At 36.3% G+C, this 15,790-nt stretch overlaps 2 protein-coding genes across 2 annotated transcripts; both read right to left on the bottom strand.

The window, feature by feature from the left end:
• Positions 1 to 1,868: 1,868 nt before the first annotated feature.
• LOC143462231 (ryncolin-2-like) lies at positions 1,869 to 4,404 on the bottom strand. Its single transcript, XM_076960304.1, has 6 exons — positions 4,116 to 4,404; positions 3,641 to 3,786; positions 3,042 to 3,138; positions 2,866 to 2,962; positions 2,698 to 2,765; positions 1,869 to 2,617 (listed from the first exon to the last, which is right to left on the bottom strand). The coding sequence occupies exons 1-6, from the start codon at positions 4,375 to 4,377 to the stop codon at positions 2,370 to 2,372; spliced, it is 918 nt and encodes a 305-aa protein (XP_076816419.1). The 5' UTR covers positions 4,378 to 4,404; the 3' UTR covers positions 1,869 to 2,369.
• A 1,754-nt stretch (positions 4,405 to 6,158) lies between these two features.
• Positions 6,159 to 8,834, bottom strand: LOC143462240 (ficolin-3-like). The gene is made up of 6 exons (XM_076960318.1): positions 7,849 to 8,834; positions 7,616 to 7,761; positions 7,393 to 7,489; positions 7,226 to 7,322; positions 7,075 to 7,142; positions 6,159 to 6,851 (listed from the first exon to the last, which is right to left on the bottom strand). The coding sequence occupies exons 1-6, from the start codon at positions 8,111 to 8,113 to the stop codon at positions 6,604 to 6,606; spliced, it is 921 nt and encodes a 306-aa protein (XP_076816433.1). The 5' UTR covers positions 8,114 to 8,834; the 3' UTR covers positions 6,159 to 6,603.
• Between the last annotated feature and the right edge of the window lie 6,956 nt (positions 8,835 to 15,790).

Genomic DNA, 15,790 nt, shown 5'->3' with positions numbered 1-15,790 from the left:
AATTTAACCCATATTAGACCATTTCCTATGAAAGTGTGTGTTCTTACTGTGTCCAAGTTATTTTAGTCCATCAACGATTGTCTGCAAACACTGCGAAATGCACAATGGCCACAAATCACAACGATACAAAATCGCTTGGGTTAAAATACCGTATGCGAAACAATTTACAAAATTATCATACCTTGCCCCAATTTTTAGCGCAGACTAACTCAAGCGGGTCATGACGGATGTGTTACAGTTTACACGAAATCAACAAATATTCCATAACCAGCTGCAAGCAATCTGTCTCCGCGATCTTGACAAGCCAAAAATCGCGGTCGCAAGTTAATACGACGCCTCAACAAAAGCCTAGTCACGCAACTGACAATAGTGGCGGAGAGCGCTTGTATTATTTGCGTCAATATTGTGTAGACCACTTTTGACAGACACAATTTCCTTTCCTTCTAACACCTGTTATATCGCTTGAGACATCGACGCTGTCTTTGTAAGGCTAACTTTGGCAAGCTGGGTAGGCTTTCACAAAAGTTTGCTCTCACTAACAGCATTGAATGCCTAATATGACGTAAACAGTCTCCAAGCGTTATTAATACGTATTTCCTGAGTCCAGCTACCACAAAACTGATGCTGATGATAGTTGTAGGAATATTTTCACAACACAAAGGTTATGATAAATGATCCTGTTTATCCTTTACCACTACCAGACTACCAAATTCGAAACATTTACTGAACATCTGATTAATCTTCATTTTACTTTCATTATCGTAGGCATCTTCACTTATTTGTAAACCCCTATATTGCTTACAAGCTGCCGCAGCCCGCATGTCTTAAAATAGCACCGAACCTCTAAAAGCGTTTTATCCTGCTGTCATTTATACAAGCTTGCACGAGCCTTGCCCGAGGTAACCAAAAGAAAGTAAACGCTGCTTGGCATCAGTAACGCTTCGCTACGTTTCGGGGTGAGCTTGTAAAAAATGATGCGGTAATCGCAACAAAATTAGTCGTGACACGGTAAATTAAATGCCTTATTACTTATACGGTTTAAGAATGTTTAAAGTTAAACGAAGCTTATAACAATAGGCACATGAATGTTTAGTAAACGGAGATCGATTTCTATGGGTTTAGCAAATTAACGACTATATGATTGGTGCCTTAGGTAATCATACTTTAACAATGTAATTTGCTATGTGCATTTACTTGTTCATCTACTTTATGCGTGAGATTTAAGTGGTTCTTTGTGTAATACTGCAATTTAGGGCAAAACACTTTACTATTTCTGGTTTCGTTGAAAATGTTTTTGTTGCACATTTTTATTGTGTGAAATAATTTTAAGTCATTTATCAGGTAATAAAAAGACTCGTTATATTATGACCAAAACTATAGAGGGAAAATTAGCTCGGAAGGTTTATTAGATCTGTCAATAAACCGTTGCTCCACTCCCTACTTTGTGTTTAAACACTTAATCGATTCTTTTTGTATGCTTTGTCTGTGTTTGTGCGAGCGAATACTTGTATAAATCGCAAACCTATAAAAAAATCTATGTGAATAACACTTAAGTTTATTTGCTTGCGTGTCGTAAAGGAACTGTCGCTCGTTTGCGCGACGTCTGGATTCGTCACGGGATCGATGTCAAGCCGACGACCGCAAATGTCCCCACTATACGTCGATTTACAATCACTATCGAAACGAGAGTTAAATTCCATTGTTTGTAAATGGCGCTGTAGAAAAAGGATTTATAATAACGTCATTTTGTTTGGGCTAAATTTTGTTGAGGTTAAGTAATTGAAAATAAATTGCAACCAATTTCTCTTTCTGCTGTGACCTTAAACTGCTGTCTTGCCCATGAATAGTAACCAAAAAATGCATGGCCTTTGTGATTGATTAATTATTATTTATAATCATTTTTGAAATAATGAACTACATATCTGATAAGAAACGAAAAATTCATGAAGGCGCGATGTTATACACAATACAACATAAAATAAAACGTAATGATTAAGCTATCATTGATCTATTTTGTATTACATATTACGGAAATTGATTAAGTGGCAAAAAGTGGTGGAGCGTGCGTATCATTTGAATCAATTATAAGTCCTCAACGAAAAAGAAAAAAACTTAACCTACAATTCTTTCATACCTTGCTTTAGTGACACCTAGCGATTGGTTGATTTTGACTGGAGAAAATTCAAGAACGTAGGCCTTTGGCCAAAGAATGATTTAGCTTCATTCATTAATTCCTTGCAATTTGTGTGAAATAGATTTAATGAAAAGTTGTCACATCCATACCTGTTCATGGTTGTGAATGTTGTTCATTTCTAAATCGCCAGTGTGCGCATGAAAACCTATCTAACATTAAATGTTTGAGTGTTATTTTACTGAGGTTTGATCTTCATCTCTGCAAACCTCAACGAGTATTTAGTGCCATGGAAATGATGCCAGCTCATGGATTTGTCAGTGTTTGTTTGTCCTTCCAGATATTGGCCGTTTAAATTTGCATGATAGCACCGGTCGTACCACCATGCTCCATGCTCTTCTACTGCGCAGTTTAAATTATCGTATCCATCATTGTCATCATCGAAGGTTGAAAACGGACGTCCATTGTGATAACTCATTGAGTTACCTGCATAAAAACTTGCTTGCTTATTTGCTTAAAAACAGTACTTAGTACTTGGATAAAAATATCTAACATCAGCAGCCTACCTGCGTTTCCGCTGTATCCTTCCACCGAAAGTTGATAATGAGTGTTTGGGGCCCCGACAGAAAATGAGCTGTCAATGTTTAAGAAGCAAACCGTTGCTTACTATAGAAAGGTTTACTCTAGCTATTAATGCCGTTTCATGTCATCTCGTATTACTGTATTGTAAGAACCTGTATTTTGCGTATCGACGGTCGTTCTCCCAATCTTCAATTTCGACCCGAAGCTGATACGATCCGCGATTGGTAATAACGTGAAGATCGTCCAGTCCTGCATAAAATCTTTGTTATTGGACATTGATTGGTTTTCATTATTCGTTAAAAAATCGTTTAACTTGAAATTTTCATACCAAGCCAAAACTCATGAGAAATATTTCCGAAACCATTGGCATACGATTCCAGGTTTCGATAAAAATCAGTGCTTCCATCCATTCGACGATGTATTACCTGAAAGTTAAAAATAATACAATTATAGGAAGAATAAAAGTCTGTCTAAACCTGTATTTGAAAACATTATAGGGTCGGCTAGTAAATAGTATGCGATCAGTGGATCAGCTAAACTACGCTGGCAAACGTAGAATATACAATTAAACCCAGAGTCAGCTAGTAAATCGTAAACAGATATATAGGGATGACAGGTTCTATTTGAATAAGGTTGGTGATGCCCGCTGTGAGCGAAATATATATCTGCTACAGTTTACAAGCTGACTCTGGGTCTAATTATATTACAAGACGAAAATGTTGGTCTACTTGAGAATGCGTTTACTGCTCCATCTGAAATCAAAGCTTCTACGGTGCAGAATAAAAATAAAATACAGGGCGTTGTAAAATGCAGGTTACACATATTGTAAAAAAATCTGCAGTAACTTATTTTAAACAAAGATATGGTAAGCAATAATAATTAAATAATAAAAAGTAAACAAAAAGATATCTTAAGCATTTCACTTACCAGCCATCCTCCACCGTCTGTTTCCATATCACAGTAAACAGAAGTAATCTTCCCATCGATTATGACATCATAGACACCGCTGAGCTGAGCTCCAGAATTTTGAACGTCCTCGCAGTTTCTGTAGTCGACCAGACGTGACAAACGACCTGAAAAAGTTACAAAACTCCATAGATGCGAGATTTAGAATTTTTAGAGATACCTTTAAGGTTTTGTAGCTGTTATAGTTAAAAACAGTCTTTGAAACAACGGAGCAAATAAATAATAATTAGAAGGGGAAATAGCCTATAACCTGTGCAGTTACAGGGCGCAGTTTTTAAATTACTTTTTACATAGTTTACAAATTCGTTTAAGTCCAATTTTCGGGACAACTGTTACTTTAATTTTTCGTTGTACCCCACCTCTAAAAAATCGGATTATTTGTCTGAAATTAGTTTGATGAACTTTCAAAACGAACTGTACTTGTAAGGCTACTGACTTAACTTGTTCTCCAAACCGGTCAACCTCTCTTCCAGCGACCCACAATTATCACACGTTCCTTGATCGCCTTTGCTCCCTTTTGGTCCCGGTACCCCTTGCGGTCCTATTCCACCCCGTTTACCTGGTGCCCCAGGTATTCCACTTCCGTCTTCTCCATTGTCACCCCCGCAAGTTAAAATAACTTGTCTCGTTCCTGTGACGTATTTCCGGGAGCAGATAAACAACAAGAAACAACTTGTAAAAAGTGAACATACATGCATGCTTATCCGTTGTGGTAACTGCACCACATAGCTATAAAATATACGAAGTTTAATTTTTATTTAACGTACTAATAAAATTTGAAGTGCACTCCATATTACAGTAGAGTTTGACTTTAATCGATCTACTCTCAGACTGCTTTTCCGTAACTGTCGCATGAAATATGCGAGAGCAACATTACTCTGAATCCATATTAAATCATATATTTTATATTTTCTTCAGATAGACTACTTCAATCACATAAGCTTTCGTAAACAACTCTTATCCACAGCTTAACAAACTGTTTAACTTTTAACCGATAGCATAGCCATAGAGTATTTTTTGCTGCGAAACTATTTCCGAAATTAAACAATTAAGTCCAAATAGCATGGAAAAATATTCGTGACTTATTGAAAATATACTGTGCTGTTTTATTTTCAGTGTGTGACGTTGTGCAATCCGACATTTTCATAACCACAGTGTTGCTGCTGATTTTTAAATTGGTAACTGTCCTTTATAACCTGACTTCTAATGTTACGTGTTGTTCTGTCTAAAACATTCAAACTACACTGTTAGTTGGCGTTAAATGTCTTAAGCGCAGGCATTTTCCAATAACACATAAATTTTATGTCTTGCTTATGAATATGACGTTTTCACAAAACAAATCATTAAACAGTATTTAAATCGTCATAAACGGAAGAATTTTGGATACTTTTTGCAAAGACACTACATCGTCATATCGACATAACTCTGTAAGAGTTTAGTTTATGAGTCTTGTCTTCACTGTCTGACTGACTTGACACTGACTTGCAAGGCGCGCATACGCAGTAGATATACGATTAAGGCAGGTAGATCTACCAAAAGGGCTAAACATCTTTGTCGTTTCATTGCAACTTCCGGAGCCGTTATGTGAGGTATTTATGAAGGGGTGGTGACCCAACGATACGTATTGATAAGAGTCTTCCACGTTTAGGACAATATTAATCACGGCATTCGGCATTGAAAAGAAATATGAAACGGTTTCTCATATAATGGAGGTAAGCTAGTTGAAATCTTATTTACAGCACGGTATAGCTCTCGGGCTGTTGAATCAATCACATAAAGTCTTCGATTGTGAGGTTCAATGAAATTGTGCAGCAGAGGTGAATTTTCACAAATTGCAATATCCGTCAATAAATACGTGATATACAGCACGTACACAATTTTGACGTCACTACTGAATCCCTGTATAGGGATTTCAATAGCGTTTGGCATATAATGTACATTTTGATTTGTCCCGTTTTGCACACTATCATTGAAAATTAGAAAGTTGTTTACATACAGTCGCCATCACTCGTCATTGTTTCTATATTGTGCGTTTGTGTCTTGTGTTTAGCACAGGTTTAGTTTTCTGGTGAGTTAACTTCTATTTCCATTTGCACCTTTTTTGTGTGTTTTGTCTTTTCCTAGACATAGATCTACTACGTTGTATAAATTCATTGGTTTCCAACGCCAACATGGTGTTCTTATGAGTTGCACATGTTTGAAATACAGTTCAAATACAAACGATTTTGCATTATTTTAGCATTTAAGTAAAACTCGAAGTTGATCTTGTAGGGACACATATATATAGGTGCATAAGCATTGATAGATTTCCTAAAATTACAAGTGTCGATAGCCAAACTTATAATGCGCTTGATATGGGCAATTCGTGGTTGGATATTGCAAGGGACGTTGTTCATTGTGCATGTAAATAGGTAAGCCATCCACGTAAACGACTGATGAATCAAAGTTTGTTTTAGCCTTGATGTAAATAGATCTACAATAAAGCTAAGTTGCATTTATTTCAAAAAATGTATCAACCTCATAGGCATAGCATAGACAGAATACATGACTTACGAGCAAAACGCTATAGACAACACGTGGCAATTTAATCAGCGTTTTATGATAAATCGCTACAGAAGTTTCATTTCAACCCATTTACAGAGGCTTATACCTTTGAAAAAATTGACGTTGTGTAATTCTAATTTCAATACAATTATTTCTAGTTGTCCATATTTTTATATCTATAGTGATTGCGACGTTTAATGGTGAGTGGTGTTAATGTTTCTAAGGAAAGCAAAATGCAAACGTTAACTTTACACGACAAATCAATTTAGTTAGTGGGTTGAAAACATACATGCAGATATGTGTAGATATATCTATAGGTAGAATGCATAGGCGTAATGCTGGTCAATAGATGTCAAAAAGTCATGGCAAATTCATGTTTCCTACTGTGGCTTAATTTTCATCTCTGCCAACTTCAACGAGTACTTGGTGCCATGAAAATGATTCCAGCTCATGGATTTGTCGGTGGTTGTTTGTCCTTCCAGATATTGTCCGTTTAAATTTGAATGATAACACGCACCATACCACCACGCACCATGGGCCGCAATAGCGCAATTGGTTTTGTGAGTGTCGTCATTATCAGCGTCAAACGCAGAGAAAAGCCGACCATTGTGGTAACTCATTGAGTCACCTGCATGCACGAAAGATTACGAACACTTCAATAAATTGTAAATTTCAATGTGTTAACAATTTTCTTAACCTTGTTGTACTCTGGCAAGTCAAATCTACAAATCTGCACTATATTTCGGTTTAGCACAATATTTATTCACTCGATAAATTTAAACTAACTTAACAGTTATCCAATGAGAATATTTTGAGTCTATTTGAACCGTTTCAGGTTGTAATCAGGGTACCTGCGTTTCCACTGTATCCACCCACCGTAAGTTGGTAGTGAGTGCTTGGTGCTCCAATAGAAAAGGAGCTGTCAACGTGAATATAGCAAGTTATAGCTTTTAGGCTTTAAGCTATACTCCTTTATCCTTTTCACCCTATGTGACAAAGAACCTGTATTTTGCGAATCGACGGTCGTTCTCCCAATCTTCAAGTTCAACCCGAAGCTGATAGGACACGTGATCTGTAATGGCGTGAAGATTGTCCAATCCTGTATCAAAATCGATAAATAAATTTACAAATTGCATCAACGTTTTAGAAATTTCGGTTATTTTTCATACCAAGCCAAAACTCATGGGAAATGTTTCCGAATCCATTAGTGTACGATTCCCAGTTTCGATAAAAATCAGTGCTTCCATCCATTCGACGATGAATTACCTGCGTATATTTTAATTTTTATGAATTGTTTCAAGGCGATAGAATATGAACGTTTAGGATGCTGGTGGAAGTTGAAATTGTTTTCCACTCCAAGCATACATCACATTCCCTTCACATCTTTCTCACCATCCACCCTCCTCCATCCGTTTCCATGTCACAATAAACAGAAGTAATTTTCCCATCGATTATGACGTCATAGACACCGCTTTGTTGAGCTCCACTTTTTTTTACATCCATGCAGTTTCTAGAGTTGATAAGTCTCGCCAAACGATCTGTAAAAAGTGCGTTTACTTTTAAGCGAAACTTGCACAAAGCATGGACCATATTGAGCTCATCACTAATACTAATATTTTACGAACGTAATCTGCTTTCCAGGTTTGCTAATCTTCCTTCCAAGGAGCCGCAGTTATCACACGTTCCTGGATCACCTTTGTGTCCTTTGGGTCCCTGTAATCCTTGAGGTCCTATTCTACCTTGTTTGCCTGGTACACCAGGTAAACCTCTGTTACCGTCCCCATTATCATCCCCACAAGTCAGGGTAACTTGTCTCGTCCCCATTACATTTTGCATCCAGACTAATAGCAAACAAGAACTTATTAAAATTAAAACCGTATGAAGTTGCATGCTTGTTTGTGTTATACGTTGAATTTATACCTGTTTTCAAAATGCAAAAAATATTTAAAATGTAACTACTATGCTCTGCAAGCGTTTTTGACTGTGGCTATTTTTTGTATATACAGTACAATAGCTAAAAGCAAATCACGCTATCCCTAAATCACAAAATTGCAGCCGTACGCTTCCCGCTAATTAATCATTACGAATTCGGCATCGAACTCAGATATTTCCCAAATTGAAAGAACGATAAAACAAACGCTAGAATCTCGGTATTCAGTGATTGGTTTAGGACTTTCGCACCATGTAGTTTGGGAATGTGTAAACGCAAAACAGGAATTTCATGATAATCTCGTACTCCTTTTTGTTTTCATTTTTGTAGCTTATATCAAAACGTCAATATATTACCGTGCTGAGCCGTATAATATCAAGCTAGCCAGTAGGCTACCTGGCCCTGAATATAAAACCTCTGAGTATTGTTACTGCGTGTTGGCTTGAAGACTGGTAAGGCACCACAGCTATTAATGCGACAGCAGGATAATTGATTAGACTCAGAGATTACGGTCGAGAATCAAACTGCTCACTAAATACCGCACCACAAATTATGGCATTTATCCAACGTTCCCCTAAAATACGACATGCCATGGCTTGCCTTTCATAGGCTGAAATCATCAGTTGAACTCGAAAATCATCATTTCATTGACAACTGATTGCAGACCTGTTTATCTAAACTGACCTGCAAGACTTTTTGCTACTAAAGTGCACTTCAAAACCAATAACATCGAGTGATAGCACGTATTTGTGCTGAAATATTTCATGCTGGCAAGTATCATATCCTGTTTATTCTTATCATACCGTGCTTGTAGGTTTTCATATATTAAGCAAGCCTTTTTTTCTTTGTATAAAATACATGTAATAATAGTTTTGAGGCTTCTGTTAGTAAACTTTTATTGCTTGTGATATTAAATCCTACACCGTAAGAGCAGTGAACTCAAAATCGTAAACTCAAAATGATTCCCACCTGAATACAATGATGATGATGATGATGATGATGATGATGATGATGATGATGATGATGATGATGATGAAAACAAGCTTGGTGTCACGATTCACGAAACTTCCGTAAGGAAGTATATGTAAAGTTAGCTTATTATTCTACATCTTCACCAGGTGATCGAATTTTGGTTATTAGGCTATACCCAAGTCACACGTTATAATTACTAGAAAAGTATACGTCGTAAAAAGATGTGACTTTCACAAGTTTAAAGAAAAAAAATCATTGGCTTTCGATTTTCAACATGTTTTCTTTGTTATGAAAAATAAATATACTTTGAACAATAGATCTATTTTGAAAAGTTACACGACACATGTATCAATGATTTTATTTGAAATACGCTACCTTCCCCTGTGGTCAACTGGCCGACAGAAATGCCGAAGAGGAAAAGAAAAAGCGCGCCAGAATATAGGATAAACGAAAGAGAGAAACGTATTAAGCCGCTCTTTCTTTGTCCCCTGATGTATATTACATTTCGAACTTAAGTTTGGCAAAACGATCAACTTTTTTCAAGTTTGAGGTCGAGTTTGCAACATTGAGTAAAATAATTTATGTGAGAGTGTTTATAAGAATATTGATTTTCTGCATTCCGAGGGACTCCATGGTTTCTGTACGTCATTGGCCAATATGCAATCCATTAAAACTAGCCAATATCAGTTTTCAAAATCCAATGAAACAGTCTGCCTTTGTATTTTGGTTTACATTCGTTGCCAATTATACGAGCAGTAAAGCATCAAAAGATTATTCACAAGAACAAGGCATGATTCTGATTAAGAACAAAGTAGGTAGAATATTAGAAAGCATAGGACATTATCTAGTGTATGTGTAAGTATTTCTATACTCAGAATCACAAACCTCTCCAAAAATTATACATCAATGACATGACTGAATACTCAAATCTCAAACAAAATTAATTGTTTTCAGAAACAGGTTTCGGCTGTATCACATAGAGTTAATATGTGTTGCTGGAAGTTTTGCACGCATGGGTGTTGGGGTTTAAAACCTATACCCGAATTTTAATGGCTGTCACTATTTCACCTGAAAAAATTGTACACTCAGAGCTACTTTTCATGGTTTCTTGTTGACCTAACTTAAATGTTTCAGCATAGAAACCCAAACCTGATTTAAATCCTCCTTCTAATCTGACTCTAAATCTAACTTCAAGTATATCCGAAGTAGCTTAAGTCGACGTTATGCATACCCATTCTCCCTAAGCTAACCGCCTATCTTTAACTTTTGGCTGTGTGACCTATATACGGTAAAAAGTCACTCTGAATTTTAATACAATTTGTGTGACCATAATACTGTAACTAACTTACAAATGAAAATGTATTATGTCCTGACCAGGAAAACCTACCCCAAAGAAATTGTTTAACTACGCAAGTGGCTGCTGACACCACAAAGGGTCCATTTCTAGCAGCAAAAAATTATTGATGGTTTTGCCGAAAACAACGCAGATTTATTTTCAGTAGCTGTCTCGCTTCCGCTGACAAGCTGTTGCGCGTTCCAAAACGTTTTACGATCGACAATGGTATCCCGAAGACCTTTTCCACTTGGTATATTACGACCTAGATTGAATTTCTGCTGTCAGTAGGAAATTGCCGGTGGTTGTCACCTGTTTTGCGTTTGTTTGCAGATATAGGCCTACTCTTAAAGTATGTCTAAAATCGTTACTAGGTTCCTTAATATTGTAAAACTAAAAGCGGTGCCGCTTTATTGAACTGAATGATTAACTACACTTGATGAGATATATTTCTAGTTAACCTTTCAAAAGAGTATGAATTATTTTATTAGATGACACTGCATAATATGCGATTTGTAATATTGTCCATATATATAATCTTGCAATTAAACCAGTTATATGATTAAGATAACAGATTATGTAATAACAACAAAACTTATATAAATGAGTTTTGTGATCGTTGAAATTTTATTATACTCTTGCCATGGACTGTCCAATTGCGGCTTGGTTTCCTACCACTTCGTTGTGATCCTGGATGATGGCACACAACGGGCAGAAGAGATGAACACAAAAGTCCCCGAGTCCAGTCCCCTCGATATTTCTTTGCTGGCGAACTTTACCTCTGATAATTGTTCCAGCGATACAGCCAGTGAAAACGTAAGCAACGCCACAGAGGACGCAATCATCACCAACCGCTTCTGCCGTTTTGCCAACTGTGTAGCATGGTGCAAAGTAGCTGACAATGCACACACCGCAGTTGTCAAAGCATCCACATAAACCGTGTTGAAATTCACCCATCTTTACTTCGTCAATAAAGTTTACTGAAAGTTTATTAACAAAACCCAAGTTAATTATTTTGTAGTACATTATAGATAAACGTTATAAGCATTAAAAATGAAATGAGAACAAAAATTTTCATTCATATCTATACCCAACCCTGTTTGACAATAATTTACTAAAAAAACTAACTAAGAACTTACAGATTCTATACTTTCTTATCGGTACAGTGTTGCCAAATGTTCACTAAAATATTTGCCGGTTAATTAAAAACTGTTTTTACGCCTCATCAGTCATCCAATTTTTGTAGCGTATAGTTACACCATCATTAATGATTGTCGAAAATGCATTTAATAAGCTCGGCTATATGCGTTGCTAGTAAAAATTTCCTTCTGGTGCACAACTTAATTATCCTGCTGCTAACTGTGCACTAAAAATAGCAGTTGTGCACAATAAAGAATTTCCATTTCACAAAATTTCACAATGAAATGGTGCATTGAACGATTTCCCCGCCATAATGCTCATGCTCATGCGACCTTCTTATAATTGCCCTCGACTTCCTTATGCTAACCTGCTTTCCAATTTATACTATTATTGTATATCCTTTTCAAAGTTGTGTTTAAAACTCATTGGATTACTCAAATGTATACTATATGTTTAAATAAAGAAAAAGCTTTTTAGCTGTTAAACGAAAGATATTAAATTTGTTGCTAAAATCATTACTAAAAAGGTAAAATGGGAAAGTACCCATAGAGTTATCTGGCCTATAGTTGATCCATTGCAATTTTTTTGGTTAGACTTAAATTAATTTAACCAAAGCAATATTGAAAGAACTGTAAGGAGATGGTAAATCTTTTTTGTTGGCCTCTTGTTGCTGACGGGGTACGAAAAACTTACTAATTCAGTTTAAAAGATTTCACAGGACAAATCGTATTTTTGTCGAAAAAAATTCAGCTCGATTTTCTTGAAAAGTAAAGCAGATGAGGAAACGAAAATATTAACGTTTTTTCGCTTATAGGGATCGGTAATTATATTAAAACAGGATTATATTAAAACATCAAAAAATCGAAAATGGAAATAATTTTCGTTTAATGAAAAGTTTGTAAATTTCTGTTGTTAAGCCGCTTCGTCGATCTTTAGTTCAGCCATGCTGTGAACTATATGGTTAACGTTAAAACTCCATTAAATTAATCGGTGTTATGTTTGTAGAAGTTTAATCTTCGTTAAAGTTAACTAATCTAATACAATTTCTATCGCAAAACTTCTAATTCTAAAAATTTCTGGTTACAAGCTTTGGCTTACAAAATCGGTATCTTGTTTTTTGACAGTTCAAACTGGGAAACTTGATCAATAAATTATTGCACTTAACGCCAACCGTTTCACACATATAGATACAATTACATCAACTCTAATCGCCAGGCTGGTCGAGGGCCGCAAAAACTGTTTGTGCCTGCCACATTTGGCCTTCTCTAGTGCAGAGTCTATACTACAGGCTGTTTCTACTAAGCAGCGACCTTCAGGAGGTCTACTAAATCATGACGATTTAATAATTTGTTGACGTAGGTAAAATACAAGCAATCGACACAAAACAAGGTCTATAATGTATCGAAAATACTGCAGTTCTGACACTCTGCAACTAAAAACGGAGAACTCAGTTGCTTATGTCTAGTGCAGCACATATAGCGTATAATATAATAATTATTAATCAATTGTTTGATGTGGAAACGTAATACACATCAGTACAGGAACACCCACACGCCGTTTGATTGTGCATCCGACATCCGTTTATAGAGATGTTTTAGCTGACGTCACAATGGCTTATTGCCTCAACATTACCGGCATGTTGTACGGTAAAAACGTATACGCTCATATGGAAACTATTCAAACTTTATATTTCTTGTGCGTTGATTGCCAAATTTCCCTACATTGCTAACGTAACGTATCGGAGAGGTTTGATACGTGTGAAAGGACCGTTGTACATTTAGTAACTCCGATAAATCTGACTCTTGAAGGGGCTTGCTCTTTCCAGCTTCACAGGCGGCTACAATATTAAACGTGTGCGATGCAGTAACGATACGACTCCAATCAAACCGTCGTTTATTCGGCGATGCAAGAGTGTGGGGTTCTGCACAAACTTGGGTTCTTTTATGGAATATGCGAGTACGAAAAGCACCTGATTACACGATACTGATTACAGCTGTAACGTGATTAGTAGGGCCCGCAAAAGTCAATAAAGTCAAAAATTTTTAAGGACCTCGTCTGACCACGAATCAAAGAATAAAGTTGTTTTCAGCACCTAGGGGATTGTTTCTAAGAAGTTTATAGGTCAAAATAAAGTCAAAATTTACAATAAAGTCAAAATTTTCAATAAAGTCAAAATTTGTCAAATTATGGCTTTTGACAAAGTTTTTGTGTTTCTTGAGAGTAATATTTGTAAAAATCCTCGTGGAAGCATTTTAAATCAGGAACTGCGACACAATTAAACCATATTAACCCATAAAAGCAGGAAATAAGTCACAATGCCCACTTGGATCAGCAGTAACTTTTATCGCAAATTGTCCATTGTTTATTCATTGTTACGTATTTAAATAATCCTTATGCCGCGTGAAGGGGGTTACATTACTTCTTCCCTGTTTAATTTGCTGTTTATTAGAATTTACCATGCGGAGAAAATCGAGGCAAAGTGCCCTTTTCACAAGGACAAAATAACACAAGCTATCTAAATCTATCGCCAAAAAACACGACGCACTTTTTATAATCCATAAAACACCTTGACTTTTCGACAAAATATTATGTTTGGGTAACTGGAGGAAGAACTGTGGCTTCTACAAATAACGTGGCATGCCAGAGTACCTTTGTTCATTACTTTTTATGGCAAAAAGCAGTCTGAGTGACTACTTATATTAACACAACTATTTGAAACTTCATCAAGCTTTTGAACAAGGTGGTTGCCAAGTCATTTTTTCCGACTTGAGTCAAATCGAGTCATTTTGATTTATGACTCGACTCATGTCAAGCCAATACTTTTAACTTGAAAACAGTTGTGAATACTATTCGTTGCATTTAGTTTGTTACTAATATCAAAACTAATAGGTCAAACCTCATGCTGGATGTCTACAAATTCGTCTGGTTGAAAGTTGAAACCGTAACCGAATTTTGCACTACTGCACTTAGGCTATGTCAGATTTGCAAGGTAAAGTTAAAGTTACTTCAAGGTGTGTGTTATTTTAGAGAGTGACTATTTTACCAAAAGTAACGCAGCCTATAGCTAAAGATAAGCAATTAAGTTAGGAGAATTGGTATGCAAAGGTTGATTTCAGTTATTTAGGTTTTAATTGGAATTAGATTTAGACTGGAAGAAGAATTTAGGTTAAGTTTAGGTTACTATGTTATAACATCAACGTTAGCTTAACAACAAAGAACATGAAAAATATCTTTGACCGCATGATTTTTTCCGGTGAAATAGTGACAGTCTAAAGTATTTTCATTCAATAATATTATTTCCCGCGTAAAATTAAAAAGCATGTAACACCGCGTTGCCGATTTCCATATAGATGTGTCATGTTGTATAACGTTTTGTACTTTTAAGTTGATTTTACTATTTTACGTATTAAGCCATATAGCCTATCGTGTATTTGAACTTCCTGAACTAGCAAATGCGTTAACAATCAACTCACTACTGGACCAATTACCCGCTAGAGTGACGTAACAAATTAATTCCGAATATCGCCTTTATGGAAGATTCGGGCGAACACGAATACCAACAATGGCGAACCCGAATGCAATATTACTTATAAATTTACTGACTTTTGTGAAAAATGATGATCTAGTTTCCCGACAAAGCTAAACTAGAGTCAGCAGTACTTAAAATGAAGGTCGTTTTCCTAACGATTTTGCTTTTTCAATCGTTTTTTAAACACTATTTTTTGAAAGAAAGCGATTTGTTTATCGATTACGTCATTTTACAAGCAAGACTTGACAACTTTTGGATGAAATTTTATGGTTTGGTTCTAATACGAATAGATTCGGGATTCGTTCGTGTCGACCTTCATGATATTCGGGTTCGCGCGAACCCGAATAATCTTCCTCGCGGCACATCCCTACTAGTGTGGAGCAATGCTGGCTGACTAAATGCCAAAGCGGAACTTTTGGTTGACTAACCGGGACGCCGGGACAAAGCCTAAAAAAGCGGGACTGTCCCGGCTAAAACGGGACGTATGGTAAGCCTATGAATCATAACATGATTCGAGTCGTTTTGGACTTTGAATCTAGCCAAATCAAGTCATTAAAAACCTTCAAACGAGCCAAGTCGGGTCATCAAAAGTCCATTGGTCACGAGTCGACCAATCGTCTCAAGTCAAGTCAATAATTCCAGTCATTATAGAAGGCTGCTTCT

The sequence above is a fragment of the Clavelina lepadiformis genome, chromosome 6 (genome assembly GCF_947623445.1).
Source record: "Clavelina lepadiformis chromosome 6, kaClaLepa1.1, whole genome shotgun sequence".
Classification (NCBI taxonomy): Eukaryota; Metazoa; Chordata; class Ascidiacea; order Aplousobranchia; family Clavelinidae; genus Clavelina; species Clavelina lepadiformis.
The sequence above is the reverse complement of the archived record's forward strand: the minus strand, read 5'-3'. Positions and strand labels throughout refer to the sequence as shown.